Source organism: Sphaeramia orbicularis, chromosome 11, assembly GCF_902148855.1.
Source record: "Sphaeramia orbicularis chromosome 11, fSphaOr1.1, whole genome shotgun sequence".
NCBI lineage: Eukaryota > Metazoa > Chordata > Actinopteri > Kurtiformes > Apogonidae > Sphaeramia > Sphaeramia orbicularis.
In genome coordinates this window covers 32,909,399-32,925,922 of record NC_043967.1, presented here as the reverse complement: position 1 = coordinate 32,925,922, position 16,524 = coordinate 32,909,399, and the positions used below count along the sequence as shown (strand labels likewise).

At 41.3% G+C, this 16,524-nt stretch overlaps 1 protein-coding gene across 5 annotated transcripts in view; it reads left to right on the top strand.

The window, feature by feature from the left end:
* phactr4a (phosphatase and actin regulator 4a) overlaps nucleotides 1-16,524 on the top strand; it is a 52,245-nt gene that overhangs the window by 24,165 nt on the left and 11,556 nt on the right. For 4 of the 5 annotated variants that reach the window (XM_030147075.1, XM_030147076.1, XM_030147074.1 and 1 more), the window contains 6 exons: nucleotides 1,920-2,090; nucleotides 3,066-3,146; nucleotides 3,721-5,184; nucleotides 7,714-8,103; nucleotides 14,570-15,137; nucleotides 15,519-15,754. In XM_030147075.1, coding sequence (XP_030002935.1) covers nucleotides 1,920-2,090; nucleotides 3,066-3,146; nucleotides 3,721-5,184; nucleotides 7,714-8,103; nucleotides 14,570-15,137; nucleotides 15,519-15,754 — 2,910 coding nt within the window. The remainder of the gene's footprint in view (nucleotides 1-1,919; nucleotides 2,091-3,065; nucleotides 3,147-3,720; nucleotides 5,185-7,713; nucleotides 8,104-14,569; nucleotides 15,138-15,518; nucleotides 15,755-16,524) is intronic. The other variant, XM_030147077.1, reaches the window with a different exon arrangement.

Genomic DNA, 16,524 nt, shown 5'->3' with positions numbered 1-16,524 from the left:
GAAGAACTGGAAAAGTCAAAATGTGAGGCCATGTGATCCATTCAGACCTGCTTGCAGAGAACTGTACAAAAACTCTGACATTCCTGGAGGCACAGACATCGCAAAAGTGATTATGTATTCTAAGTGGTTATGATAGTCTATACGAATACCTCTGTAATTATATCCTAAAGGAGAGAAGATGGTGGAACAGTATATTTTCACATGATCAAAACACCTTCCCAAAGTCAAACAGGCCATTACTAACAGGTTGCATGCTATATCAGCAAATGCTAAAATGCAAATTAGTAATGATATCTTGGTAAATGTTAAGAATTTGCCCAGTCTTGTTTGGTTTAAATTTGGTCAAGTATGTGCTCATGTTAAAGCATGTTGTCTGCTGCATTCTTGATTCTGTGTGTTTCTTAGCTACCATTCCTCTACATGTTGAACTTGATAACATCATTTATTCATTGTAAAATCATTGCAAATCATGGCCTCTTGGGGCTTATTAGTTTCTTGTTTCACACCAGCCTGTAAATTGCTCTCCAAGGGTGAATAACTCCACCAAATCCATTAATGCAACCAAACCCTGTAAATTGAAATGGAAAAATTTAGCTTTTTAAATCGGTCTGTTCTTCTACATTTCATGAAAATTGGTGCAATAGGTTTTGCATAACCCTGCTGACAAACAATCTGAACAATCAAACTATAAACACTTTTCTCTCTTTGGCGGAAGTAATAATAGAAGTGACATTCAATCCAATAAAATTGTGAAGGCAGTTGTACAATTTCAGCTGTATTAACTGATGTTGCTATTGCTATTGCTATTGCTGTCTAGTATCAGTGTCATTTCTTGAAAATAAATGCCCTGCCCATTCACATAGAGCATGGCATTTTTCCTGAGATGAAATGCAGTACTACATGACATATTGGAGTGCATGACTCACCCAAAGGCAACTAACCTAGACTTTTAGCTTGTAACTTCAAATTGCATACAAAGCAGGTTAATGGAAACACTGTTCCTGTCTGGCTGTCAGCTAAGCCGACAGTATGAGTGGAATTTGGACCAACCTTATTGTTAAAGGTCTGGCCCTTTTCTCGTGCCACATAATTAAAGCTGCAGCTTTGAACTCAGGCTTGGCCCTATGTATGGACATGAATATCTAATCATGAAACTTGTGAGTCCAGAAAGACAAACTCTAGGTGTTATCAGACTCTCAGAACATGTATGCATATATTGTTTTTTATTTTTATTTATAGTTGTATGCTTGTTTGGAGGGTTACTTTCAATGTTTAAGCAAAGTTTCTCCTTAAAACTATTTAGGTTTTAGTCATTGTGAGAAATATTTTATTGTCACTAAATATACACTGGAATATGAGTACAATGTTATGTTTTTATTCATATTAGACACTATTGTATAAAAATGCTGAAAAATTGACAAATAAGTGGGAATACATCACTTGTGTGTCAACAGCAGCTAAACGTGAATAATTTCAATGGAAACATATTCAGTGAATAAGTGGCATGTTTGGACCAATGTGGAGACAGAAATGTTAAAGAACTGATACATGCTGCAATGAAACTGTGCCATGTATTTAACAAAAAATCTACTTCAAAATGACTGTATGTCTTGAATAGTATATTTCTTTTAATGTTTTACATTTTTACGAGCAAGTAAGGATGAATCTACCATTGAAGGACAGGAGGCTTGTAATAATTAATTTTTCAGTCTTAGCTGTGACATTTCCACTCAAATAGGCAAATAAATGATACTGTTACTGTACTTTGTAAAAGTAGTGAAGAGAAGCCTGCATAAATCTGTATTTTCTACTTCCACATCTCTGAAAATTTGCTTAAAAAATGTGATGCATTTGGATAGAAATCAGATGAAACGCATGTTTTATAAGTTGTATTGTCTGTCTCTGTCATGTTCCTGCAGATGATGAGGTCGACTTGCAACACGGCACAACGGGAGGGGAGGAAGGAAACTCCAGCGGGGGAACACCCCCAGCCAAACGCAAAGGCAAGTTCTCCAAAATGGGACGGATCTTCAAACCTTGGAAATGGAGGAAGAAGAAGCCAAGTGAGAAATTCACCGCAACATCCATAGGTATGTTTTGTCATTAGTTTGTTTAATGTCAAGACAACACCACTGCCCTGTTGTTTTCTTGTCTTTCTCCTTCTTTGTTCCTTTTCTGCTTCTTCTGTTCTTCCTCCTACTTTTTTTGACAACTTGTCATAAGCTGCCAGATGAATTGTCACAAAAATGAGTCAGGGGCTTCCACAGACTTTGCTGATCTTAATTGTTAAAGAAATGTCAATATGTCAGTAAGTCGTGAGCACAATGAGATTTCAACTTGAAATTTATGACATGTTCAGGAGTTCTCACTAAACTTACAAGAGCTACTGCCATGGTCGATGATGGCAGCATTTTTGGTGGTGGTTGAAGTGGGTGTAATGCAAAAAAAAATTTATTTATTTTTATTTTTTTTTTTCACATTTCACTTTTAAAAGTCAAACCGTTGACAAGACAAAAGTCACCAGTATATGTTACAGAACTGAAGTGTTTTTTGCACATTTATTGATAGAAGACAAAATTTTGCCTCAACTTTTGTCATTTCAGAAGTTTATCACATATCGTTTCTATCCATGAAAATCATTTTAACATCTGTATCTGTACAAATCGTCTTTCATTACTTACCCCATCTTTAGAGGAAGTGTGATAAATCCATATCTAGTGTTGCAGTTTGTGAGTTATCTTCTCTTGGCAACACATGACTTCCACTTAACCCTAATATCAAAGATGTAAAGTGAAAAGGTACCTCATTATTTAAGCCTAATGTCAAAACCTCCTTAGTCTTGAGTATCTTTTGTGTCTAAACATGCTGTGAAATATGTCTTCCTGTGATTAGCAATTTGCCTCAAGGTCAAGTGTTCATATCCCCTGCTCTGCCTTACTTTACCTGGTCATAATGCAGTATCTTCAAGTATATGGTCTTCAGTAATTAAATAACTTCTGTGTGGATCATTAGATTTGCACTTAGAGCTGTATTTTAAAATGCTTTTTTTTTTTTGCTTTTTTCAGCCTTGGAAAGAAAGATTTCTGTTAGAAAAAGCCGCCAAGAGCTGATTGCCAGAGGAGTTCTAAAGGAAATCCCAGAGAATGGTATGTACAATTTAGCAGTATATGTGAATAGGCTATAGTTAGAGATGCACAGTTTGTTAAATTCCAGTACCAGTGTTGAAAATAATGTTATACAAATGCTTTTATTTTATTGTTTGTGTTATGTTTGTGGTAATGTTACTATTTCAGTTATGCCTGACATGCTAGCCGAAAGCAGCTTCACTTGTAGCATGTTAAACTCGCATTTTATATCCATTATCTTGACTGTTCCACACAGAGTCAGTGATGCACAGACTTAAACACACAACATAGGCTACTGGATACTTTAAGCAAGATGCTTTAACCACTTCTTGGTAGCGGTGTCATCAGGACCCTACTGAAACAGACCTGAATGCTTTGTAGCTACAGTCAGATGCTGTGTGAGCTATAATCCAATATGGAGCCTTTCAGACAGCAACAGATAAACATCTGCAGCTGCCAGTAAATGTCATCTCATTTGCACATAGTTAAAAAGAAAAATATGAGTCAATACTGATATTTGACAGAAATATGAAATGAAATCACATTCTTAGCTACTGGTAACGGGAGAATATTCTTTATGTTTCTTTGATTCCAGAGAGCAATAATGTGAACCACTCTAAAGCCCCTCCAGTGAAGAATGGGCACCCTTTGCCAATAGACGTAGACAGGGTGTCAGAAGCAGGGGCACGGGTGTCCCGGGGGGAGTCCGATATTAAGGTGAACACCCTCAGGCCTCCCCAGGTAGATGAGCGTCGAAGCAGAGCCCCGTCCGACGCCTCCCGAAACAACCGGGCCCCACTGGATGTGGACTCTCACACTCGGCTTACTGTGGACGTAGATCGCCGAAGCCGTCTGCCGTCGGATGATAAGAGAGGGGCGTCTTTACCCCGAGGACCTCCACAAGATGAAAGATACCGCAGAGACGAGAGACGGGATGGCAAAGAAGACAGGGATGACAGAGGAAGAAGGGACAGGGACGACCTGGAAAGAAGGGACTGGAGAGATGACAGGGAAAGGGATGGGGGTCCTGACCGGAGGGAAGACTTCAGAGAAAGACGAGAATGGAGAGATGATAGAGGGGACAGAGACAACAGAGACAGGAGGGAGAGGGACGAGAGAGACAGGAGGGAGAGGGATGAGAGAGAAAGACGAGATAGGGATGAGAGAGAAAGAAGAGATCGGGATGATAGAGAAAGAAAAGATCGAGACGAAAGAAGAGATGAGAAAGACAGAAGAGATAGGGATGAGAAAGACAGAAGAGACAGGGATGAGAAAGAAAGAAGAGACAGGGATGAGAAAGAAAGAAGAGACAGGGATGAGAAAGAAAGAAGAGACAGGGATGAGAAAGACAGAAGAGACAGGGATGAGAGAGAAAGAAGAGACAGGGATGAAAAGGACAGAAGAGACAGGGATGAGAAAGAAAGAAGAGATAGGGATGATAGAGAAAGGAGAGACCGAGATGAAAGGGAGAGAAGGGACAGGGACGAGAGAGAAAGGAGAGAGCGGGATGAGAGAGAAAGGAGAGAGCGGGACGAAAGAGAAAGAAGGGGTAGAGATGAGAGAGAAAGAAGAGACCGTGACGAGAGGGAAAGGAAGGATTGGGAGGACAGGGAACGAAGAGACAGGGACGAGAGAGAGCGAGACGATAGAGACAGGAGGGACGACAGGGACAGAAGAGACGACAGGGACCGGCGGCCCGAGAGGGACCGGAGAGACACCAGAGATGACAGAGAAAGAGAGGACAGGGACAGAAAAGACGTCCGAGGAGAGAGAGAGGACCGAGACAAGTGGGACGACTGGGCCAAGAGAAATGAACGGGATCGCAGAGACGACCGGGACAGGAGGGACGAAAAGGAAAGGAGAGACCGGCCGGAAGCCCAGCCGCGGTATGTGGAGGACACCAGGCCAGTGGTCAGACCTGTTTCTGAGTCGGACCTGAGGCCTGTCCTTCAGAAGAGCTCCTCAGAGGATAACAAAAAGATTCGTCCAGCGTCAGAGGCCGACCGCAGGAGTACCCTACCCAGGTATATGCCGTCTGCGGAGTTCAGAGAACGCTCAGGTAAGAGCCCACAGAGTTTTACAAGTTCACTGTTATGTTACCAATATGAGCAGCTGGAGTTGTTCTTCATCTCATTAGCAGTCAGAAACTTAACCAACTCAAGAAACATCCAGGAGTTATTTTACATTCCAGCTCCGCAGTGTTCATCTGTGTTTCTGTGGATGCCTAGAGATCTCCAAGTGTTATTTCAGAATGTCCTATTCAGTTGTTTACTCGACACTAGTATGTGTTATGCACAGTGTGGTGTACGTTCCTGTGGGAAGGATGTGGAATAACTATGAGACGACCTCTATCTTTATTCCCATGTTAAGTTATTCTACTTGTTTTACCTAATGAAATATATATACAGTCAAGATCAGAGCTTGTTTTATTTTATTTATAATTTGGTTTGGGGTCATTTTCTTGGGATGCATTAGAAGGATTTCCCTTTGTGGAGTTAATCTATACCTGTGCATATGAAAGTTTTCATACACCTTAGCTGGTGTAGTTCATTTAGCTGATGGATTTTTATCTTAAATTTCAGTAAGAGTCAGTAATTTTTTTTAATCACATCTTTTATTAATTTCATTGTCTTCTCAGAGGTATTTAAAGTTTACATACAAGTGTTGAGCAAGTCAAGTATAGATATATTTTTTTCTCACACCCATCCAGCCGTCTGTGAGAGCCAGTCCACCTCACCCAACAAGAAAAATATACAGTAAGCAATGTCCTGAGGTGAACAGACTGTTGTAGTCTGTGAGGGTACAGAGAAATGCAAGATATATCTTAGGCCTGAACCTTCACTGCACAAAAATGACAGATACAAGGGAAGAGAAGTTGGAAGTAAAATTTAAGTTCCTGTAGGTCAGGGATGTCCAACTCCGGTCCTCCAGGGCTGGTGTCCTGCATGTCTTAGATATTTCCCTCTTGTAGCACACCTGGCGGCCCTTATCAGCCTTCTACAGAACTGGATGATAGGCTTATCATTTGAATCAGGTGTATTGGAAGAGGGCTACATCTAAAACATGCAGGATACTGGCCCTCGAGGACCAGGATTGGACACCCCTGCTGAAGGTTATTACCTCTGCCAAGGAGGTTATGTTTTTGCTTGCGTTGGTTTGTCTGTCTGTGTGCAAGACAACTCAAAAAGTTATCGTTGGATTTGGATGAAAATTTCAGGAAATGTTGATACTGGCACAAGGAACAAATGATTAAATTTTGGTGGTGATTGGGGGGGGGGCACTGATCTGCCTTGGCAGAGGTCTGTGCTCTCCAAGTGCTTTTGTAGTTTATAATGAAGTCACATCTGCTTTGCTCAACCAACCTGCAGGACCCACTGGTTAAAGGTCGACTCACGTAAGACTATTACATACACTGTATTTGGTGGCATTTCTTCAGCATAGCTCTCAAGCTGAACTTGTGACACTGAGGCACGTCAGCCTTTTCAGTCAATTCAAAAATGTCCTGTTGGTTTAAAGTCAGGACTTTGTAATGGCCACTCCAGACTGATTACTCTTTTGGCCTTGACCAGTGACTGTACCATTCTGGAGTTCTGCTTAGAGTCATTGTACTGCTCAGAAATCCACTTTGCTCTAAGCTGCCTGTGGTACCTCTAAATTGTTTTCACCTTTTATCCAAAAATGAACAAGATGTATTAGAATTACTCATATTTTTCAAGGAGCTCTGCTTCTTTCTACTGTTATTTGGAAATTTCTCATAATCAGAAGTGGTTTTGCTGATGTGAACTATAACTATAATATTATAATTGTTAAATGCATTCATTTAAGGTATGAACGCTTTCAGCTTCAGCTGTGTTTAGTTTGCACTTGTATTTGCAAGCTGAGATGTTAGAAGTGCTGTGTTTTCGCCACTTCAAACCAAGTTCTTAATGACCCCTCATATGATGATGAAATAACAACACGTGTGCAAACTAAAGCCTGCTGATGGTGCTCCAGAGGCATTCTGGGAAATGATTGAACTGTGGACCTGAGAGGCTCACCTTAAACCCCTAAAGCCGTAACAGCCAGAGGATAAATATCAGTTTTTATTTTGTTTTGATTAAACATGAAAAGAGAGAACATTAAAGACACGTCATTAGGTGCATCTTTGATCTTTCTCACCATCTACTGCAAACTATAGATCATATGATTCATGTACTTCTCATCCCATAATAAGTGCTGAGCCTTGATCACTGTTGCCCCCTGGGTAATCTCTGGAAAGACCTGCTTATTTTCACAAGGTTGACTAACATGAGGTTTTCCTTAAGTGTTTTTTTGTGATTTACTTGTTCTAAGGTAACTAGAACATGGGAATTCTTAATTTTGCAACATTATACCCTAATGAAAACATTATTATGAATACTGTATTACATTATGTAACAGATGATGCTAAATCCCCCTAAATCTTTGACACTGGACTTGGATCCACTTTGCATTTTTACTATTTCAGACTGAATTTCCAGAGACTTTAAAGTGCTGTAAAGTGGAGCAGTAGAAGCTGTGTTTGTGAGCTCTGTGTTCATGTCTTTGTGTTTGTTTGTGCACTTTGTAGAGTCTGCAGGTGTCCGCTTCGCCCCCGACTCTCGTCCACCAAAAGACTCCCAGCAGGACCCTCCCCCAGCCAAACAAGCCCTGCTCCCCCCTAAATTTCTCACTGCTTCCTCCACCCCTGAACCCGGCAGGAGCTCCACTCCCCCTTCCTGCTCTTCGTCCTCTTCCTCCTCCTCTTCCTCTTCCTCATCTTCAGGCTCTGCTGCCATAGCAGTGGCCAGGCCACCAAGGACGGTCTCGCTCATAAGCGACGACCCGCCTCGCCCTGCCTCCGCTGCTGCTCCCTCCCCAGCTGACTCTGACACGCCACCCCCCGTCCCACCCCACGCCAAGCAGCCTCCTGTCCCTCCACCCAAACCCACCAACCGCAACAGCAACCCTGCAGTGCTGGGTGAGTTAGTCTGCATCTGCTTCTGCTTCTTTTGCTGCACACACACAACTAATTGCTCAATATATACAATTCCCTTTGGTCTTTGTTTTCTTTTATTAGCCCTACAACCTCTAAAGTGCTCCTGTTTTCCCTTTTTTTTTACTTTATATTTTCCCTACTTAAGGCATTTAAAATCCTTTCTGGAAAAAGGCCAAAGTATGCATTCCTTAACTCTAAAGCTTGACCAATGACCACTTTAACAGCCATAAATGTGAAAAACCCTGCTGCAGTCTTTCTTGCACATTAAAAATTGAAGCTGCTAGGCTTCTTCTGGCAGTATCGTTGTAGCCTTTTAAATCAATTTGACATCAGAGGCTTTTGTTTTATTCGTGAGTTGTCGGTTAAGACTGGTCTTTGCATGGTATGTTGGGTGTGCAGGGTTTTGTAGTCACACCTATTTCACAGCTGCAGTTGTTTTCTCTCGCTCTGTTGCGGTTGTCATTTGTGATAGACATGGTATTGTGTATACTGTGTATATGTGACAGATGGCCCTGTGATGTGGTTCATGGTTGAGCTCAAACAGAAAGAAAGACATTTAATGTGGTTCAAGATTTTAGTGGCACAGTACTGTAATATTGTCAGTGCAGAGAGTCAGATGAAGTAGTTGATGGAAAAATAATACAACTATTATTTCTTTCCATTTTTCTCATCACTGGTATTGATAATCATATTTTTTCTCTATATTTTTTGCTGTTGTGTTTCCATCAAATTCAGTTTTCTGCTGTTTTAGACTGTAATCCAGGAATCATTGGGGTGTTAAATGGGTATTTGCTGCTGTTGGTTTTGTGGATGTATACAGAGAAAAAATAATGATCTTGTGTTAGATGAATCAACAGGAGTAACACTCTGTTGTGTTTTGGTTTTTGTTGTCACTACATTGCTGTGATTGGTTCATAAGCTGCTTGGACATAGAAATGCACCAATCATCCGTAACATTATGATACTGACAGGAGAAGTGGTAATGATATTGAATATTTCATTACAGTGGGACCTTTCACTGGGTTGGATATATTAGGCAGCAAGGGAACATTTAGTATTTGAAGCTGATTTGTTGGAAGCAGCAAAATGAGCAACATAAGGAACTGAGTGACTTTGACCAGGTCCATATTATAACAGTGATGACCGGGTCAGAGCATCTCCACAACTGTAGGTCTTGTTGGGTGTTCCTGGTCTACAGAGGTTAGTACTGACCAAAAATGGACTAAGGAGAACATCCCAGTCTCAGGATGATTGATCATCTGTGGGAGGTGTTGGACAAATAAATCTAATCCATGGAGGTCTCTACTTCCAGGACTTCAGGAATCTGCTGCTAACGTCCTGGTCCAGATACCACAACACACCTCCAGAGGTCTGGTGGAGTCTAGGCCTTGGGTCAGAGCTGTTTTTGTAGAAAAAGGGGAACCTACACAGTGGTGGTAATAATGTTCTTCTTTCATAGATGCTCAATCAGTTGAGATCTGGTTGTTTTTTAGATACATTTGGTCGGTACTAAACACTTTACAGTGGGAATGAACAACAAGATCTGGAGATGCTCTGACCCAGTGATTTAACTGTTTCGGTGCCAGACAGTTAAGGGGCTAATAAGCCTTAAAAGTGCCACAGAATTTCGCCGTTTTTCAGTATTTCGCGTCGTTTTTATAATATTTGAAGAATCCTGCAGGAAACCGCTCGGTAACATCCGACCGATTGCTGATTAGATTCAAAACGCACCGGACGCAGCCGATTCATTATTGATTGTAATTTGCATAATTTATAATAATAATAATAATAATAATAATAATAATAATAATAATCATCTTTATTTATATAGCACTTTTCATACATTAAAAACTGTAGCACAAAGTACTTTACATATCAGTTTAAAAATCAGTACCGCCCCCCACCCACACCCACGCACTCACCCGCACACACACACACACACACATATACATGCAAACCCACAAGCTCACACATACTTAAGAAGACTGACTGAGTACGGGTAGACCAGAACAAAAATGTACAAGTAAAAGTAAAACATCAATTTAGGAGGCGCTGTCTCAGGGAGCCATCCGCACCAGGAGGCAGCCGCCGACCCCGGCGACCAGGCACCAGCAACACAGCCCCGCATCCCAACTAGTGGGAGAGGGCCAACTGGGACCCCCACCCACCAGAAAGGAGCGGACCCCAGTGAGAGAAGGCGCCACAGCCCCCGGAGTCCACAGCCGCCCCCCGGCATGGAGGGCTCCCTCTGATGAAACACCGGAGAATAAGAAACATTAAAAAGATATAAAAATATTATTCGGTCGCGTGACCTCAAATTCCCGTCTGATTGGTCTCAAAAGGGGGACACAGAAAGAACGTCATCGAAATGTGCGAAAGAAATGGGGGTGGATGGCTTGTTTGTACACAAATATGGCGTGTTCTCCAAAGCCGATCTGATTGGCCCGTGGCACTTCAAAGGTTGTATTCGTAAAGCCGATTTAATCGGCCCATGGCACTGAAAGAGTTAACCATTACAATTTGTCCCTCAACAAAGACGCTCACATCCCTACTCTTGCCGTATTTTTGCAGTTGCTAACACAACATCAACATGCCATGCTGATGTAGCCATGCAAAAACACTCACACATTTTGTCCACAGCAAGGTTATTACCGTTAACAAAAACTGATGAAAACTAGAATTGAAAAAACATTTTCATTAACTGAAAGAAATAAAAACTGTAATTAAAGAAAAAAATAAGTAACAAACTGTGTTGTGTGCTTTCAAAACTAACTAAAGCGTATTAAAAAATTATGGATAAAATTCCGTTTGTTTTCATCTTTGTCAGTGTTTGATTGATATGAAATTGATTTATATTGCCTGAGCAATTTTAGCTGGCGGCACCATATGGCACTTCGGTCCGTCGCTTCTCATCACTTGTCATTTAGAGTTGGCTTCTCGTCCGATCTGAACTAACATGTTAAAACATCAAAGTGGCATAACGACAAAAACAAATGAGTAGATTGAAGCAGCAGCAACTACTGTGCTCTACATAGTTTTTCAGAGGAGTTTTGTGACGTTGGAGATGTGATTGTCCATCCTGATGTTTTACTGAATACAGTCATGCAAGTTTGGTAAATGTCAGACAACCCTAGACGATACTTTATATCCAAGGTCATTTTCATTGTGACATTATGTTCCATTAAAGTTGTGTTCTGTCCACATAGACAGTCTGGAGGTGTATGTTTCTCACCAGAATCATATGTACCAGTAGAGTCAGAACTTCTTCTACTAGTGAATGTCTTGGCTACATATAGTATCTGAATCTGGACAGACATGATGTAAACTGACACTTGAGTAGCTGGTGAAAGCGTATAACTGTGGGCGGTGATTCTAGTTACACGCTGAGATACACCACTCACTGCAATGTAAAATAGTTGTTTAGTGAAACAGACATTGACACACTCTTGCTAGTTGCTGTTTTTCCTTTGACTTTATCTTCATCTACACAAAACATTCTTTAAAAGCATTATGATGTGTTGGCTGTAATCCTTCGATTTCATGAGTATTGCAATGATGTTGGGGCTTGTGTGGTGTATTTTCCAATATGTTGCTAGAGTGTAGTTTCACTGTGTGCGTCTGGGGAGGGGACACGCACTGGCTTGTCTTTGCAGCGTTTATGCTTCGCCAGCACTTCTCTAGAGACCAGATAGAAACCGATTGGCTTTTAGTAGTTCATATCCTTTGTCCCAGCATGCCACAGCTGCTCTTGTTTACAGCCTATCCCAGTACTGTCGCAGTGAAAAATGCACAGTGTCTGTGGCGCTGACACATTCCACTACTATTTGTTAGATCAGGTTTCTACACATGTTACTGCAGTTCACTTCCCGTGGGTGATGTGTGGTACAGTTGTGTTTTATTGGCCTACTGGCATTATACTGGTAATGACCTGTCTGTGTACAGTAGGCTATGTGTTTTCATACACACAAAAACACATTTATAATAGTCTAATACACCAAGTCTTCAATGGACAAAATCACTTGAATACAAAGCTAATATTATATACATATAGTCAGAAAAAGGACTGTAAATGCTCATTATTTTTATTATTATTTATTCAATTGATTTTTTTACATTATAACAGAACATGGGGAAAAAAAGCTCATAATCTTTAACATGAGTCATCAACTGCATTTTCCATTAAAGAAGACTTGTCCTTACTAGCCTGTATGAAATGAACTTTTTTACTCTGATGCCAAGAAATGAGTGAAAGAATCCACCAGCGCAAGTAGGCATGATTTCAGCGTTAAGTTTTATTTTTTAAAAAAGGTACAGAAGCAACATGAACACCTGTGGAGGTTGTTAATTATTCGATGTTTTTATTTTGAAATCTAGATGTGTAGAATTGAATGGAATACTGGTATAATTAATCATATAATTATTGATAACGTTGTCAAAATACAATAAAGGAATGAGAGATTTAAGGTTATAGATTTTAAGAAAGTAACCTAGAAAACATTGATTTATTCAACCTTTTGGAGCATAAGATGGGAAGCCTGGGCAGACTGTTTGTGACCATTGGACTGACATTTGATCAGTCTTAAGCCCAGGGGGACATTTTTATGGGGATTTTTGTTCATCAAATGGTACAAAACCTAAAAACAACATCTGCAGAAAGTGGGCAAAATAATCACCTAAATGTTTAATCCATGCAAGCAAAAGGTAAGAGTTATGGTTTCATTTGAGTCATATCTGTGCTATTTTTGCTATGTGCTAATGCAGACACTAGCATGAGAACCTTTCAGATTAAGTCTAATAAGTACATTTTGACATTCCACTTCAGTTTCCAGTGCAACCTTAACCCAAAGAAAAAGTGATGTTAAAATGTTAATCAGTTGCTAAGTTTATCGATCAGCTGCAGCAACTGTAGTCAGCGTTCATACAAACTGTACACAACGTAGTGTTATTGGTGAGGTGGAGTACACTATAAACATGCTCCAAAGGAGGATACATTTATTGTTTCCCAGAAAGCAGGCTGTTCTGCCATATGGAATGAGCAGGGAGCCAGAGCATCATAATGGGACTATGTGTCAATAGTGAACACCACAATCTGCTGAGGAGACGAGAATTTTCACATTCTCCAAATGTCTCTACATAAAACGACTGCTTTGCCTCTGGCCAATATAGAGCTAAGAAAAAGCATCCAGTACCCTGTTGTTTTTCTCTCATTCCAGCATTGGAATGTAAACAGTCCCAGTCCCTGACTTGTCCACTCATTTTTGCCAGCTTCCTCATTGAACAGGGGCTCTAGGGTCAGGCAGCCTTGTTACTGGACCAGCTGGAGACGCCAGAGCGAGCTGGGCCTCTACCTCTCTCTTCCTGTGTATCTGCGCCACAGGGCTGGCCAGATCTGCTCAGGTACCTGCAGGGGCGCCAGGTTTCAGTGCATCCGAGTAGAGTGTGCACACCGGTGGTATAGATTCACCACCTCGATAGCACATGAAATGCCTCACCTCCATTTTAACATCAACACTGCACTGCATGGATACCGCAGCCTAAAGAGCTGGTTTCATCGCCGCTAACTTATTCTAAACACCGCCAAGAGGACATTGCATGGATGTTAACAGCGTATTGAATGTGTGTGTGATCATGCCTGTGGATGTTTACTAAAGACTGTGTCCAAGTGGAAAAACATAAACAAATGTCTTGATAAGTTGCAAAGTGATTCACACCTGCTCATGTTGTGTGTGACACTCAGTGAATGAGCGGTTCACCAGTTTTCCTCTCATACTCAGGTAGTCCTCCATACTTTGTTTTTTTTTTTTTTTCTGTTTTTGTTTGGTTGATAACACTAATGTGGAGCCACTTTTCTGCCAAAAGTTAACATACAAACAAAATATTTGTCTGCAATTTATTCAATATGTGTTGCATTTTGTTTTGCGAAGGCATTTGTAGTTGTTGCACAAATACACAACATATACTGTATTTAATACATGATGCTTCAGTAAGAACTACAGCATGTCCCTGTAGTTGGTAGAGAAATATGGATGGGTAAAAATAAAAACTTTTGGCACAATCTGTACACTCTTTATTCATTTAATAACTTTCATCTACAACAACAGGTGAGCACCTGTTTTTTGCTAGGTTCTGCCAAAATCAGCACTGCCAAATAATTATCTTCTGGTTTCATTTCAATTTGTACTTGAAAATGTGGTGGTGTTGTTTGTGAAGCATGATTTATTAACCATATGTTGGGCATGTGTTTGTTGCAGATGGTGCCCTCTGTGAATCATTTGTAAAACTTTTGTTTTGTTAGGTTTTTGGCTGTAAATTAGCTCCATACTCTAACTTCACTCTACAGATTGAATGTGCATAGTGTGTTCCCACTGCAGTTCACATACTGTACAGGATCTGAAGGAGCTGTTTCCTTTATTAAGGTACTAACTTTATGATTGTTGTTCATCTGTAGCTGAACTCTCGCAGCCTGGTATCATCGTAGTCCCAGCACATAAACGCTCCCCTCCGACCCCACCAAAGAGGACCACACCTGTCACCAAGCGCCACTCTGTGGACCCCTCTGCTCCTGGCCAGGTCCAACCAGAGTCTCCTACTAATGACCCAGCCTCTGCACCTGTTCTGGCGCCCCCTGCTGTTCCCACTGAGGACAAGACAAGTGCAGCAGCACCGCAACAGATCTCTTTTGAGCCTCTGCCTTCACCGCCGTCCCACATTCCACCGTCTCCTCCCAGGGTGCAGTCACTGAACCCGCCAGCCAGCTCCTCCTCCTCCACTGGTCCTGTGCCCACGGTGCAAACCGATCCCCCCAGCCCCACCACGGAGCCTCCCAGCCAGCCTCCAGCCATCCCGCTGCACATCCTGATCCAGAGAGCTCTGGCCAGCCCCGGCCCCACTCAGCCCAACCCAGACGGCTCCCAGAGGGCCCACTCTCTGCTCTTTGAGTCTCCTCCAGATATCATGGCAGAGGCAGGAGGGAGCTCCCGCTACTCTCTGCCCATCACCATTGAACCTCTCAGGCTGTAAGTGACCCACAAACTGTACAGGACTTAGCAACACAGTCAATACTACCACTGCAACAGCACATTTCTTTCCTTTGCTCTGTTCTTTGCCACTATAGAACCACACATGGATAATGTAGACTGATGTTTTTTTTCTTGTATTCAAACACAGTATGTTTACAAACTTAATGTTAATTAGATTCATGTTGCAAAGTGTGGTTACAAGTGCATAAAGTGTTAGAGCTTTTTGCAAAAGGTAGGATGAAACAAACATTATTTGTTAAAGGTTCTTAATGGTATAAAACCATTTTATTTTTCTACACCATGACAGTCTAGAAAGAGTCTGTTCTCACACTTGCCTTTGAGTTTCTTCAGCGTTCTCACAGCTGCCCTCTTTTTCAGGCCAGAGGATGATGACTTTGACATGGAGGAGGAGCTGCGGAAGCTGCACCCTCCGAGACCGCCTCGGCAGCTGGAGCTGGAGCCCCGTAGCCGCCGGGGGCTGGTGGGAGACCCCCGAGTCAGTGTAATCCCCGAAGGAGGCCCTGGAGACAGTGAGGAGTCCGAGTCAGACTCTGATGGACCCATCCTGTACAGAGATGATGATGAAGAAGATGAAGATGAGGAGGGCCCTCCAAGTACGTTGCACTTTAGATAATGAGAAATGAAATGTGACGGCAGAGTGGGTAAATTCACCAGCTTCAAGTGACACTAAAGTTTAAGTGGTTTTTATTTAACATGCAGGGCATTTCAGTAATTCAGTATGCTTTTTATTTTAATAAACATCCATCCAGAGCAAAAAATTATGTGCTTGCACTGTTAAGATTCAGTCAGATCCTTCACATTAAATATCCTCTAGCATTACATTGTGATAAATTCCAACCTGTGGCACTAACACACATGCACATGAGGCAGAAATTAGAAAATGACACTTAAAATGAGTAAAAATAATAATAATAAATCAATAATAATAATAATAACAATAAACAGCGTACATAAGTGTATGTAATGTGAAATTGACAGACACCAGGAGTTTGTCCATTCATCATTTCTCCCTTTTCATCAGTTTTTTTAATCAGTTTTGTTTATCAGTGTTTATCATTATCATTTTTAATTTGAGGAATTTGGGCCTTTATGTTTTTTATTCTTATTCTATTTCTGTCAAACAGCATTAAAGAGAAAACTCGACTTCACCTCATCTTGACTGTTCAGAAGTTTTAGAAAATCTAACCCCTGATGGAGGGTTTTTTCAGGGGTTAACAGATATCAGGGACAAAGATCAGATCAATGACAGCTTAGATTCCATCAGACTCATCACAGAAGCAACACGGTAGCTTCAATAATAGTAATGTTATAACTTCACTTTCCATAGCCCAGATGAACGACATTACGTCCCCCATCTTTTTTT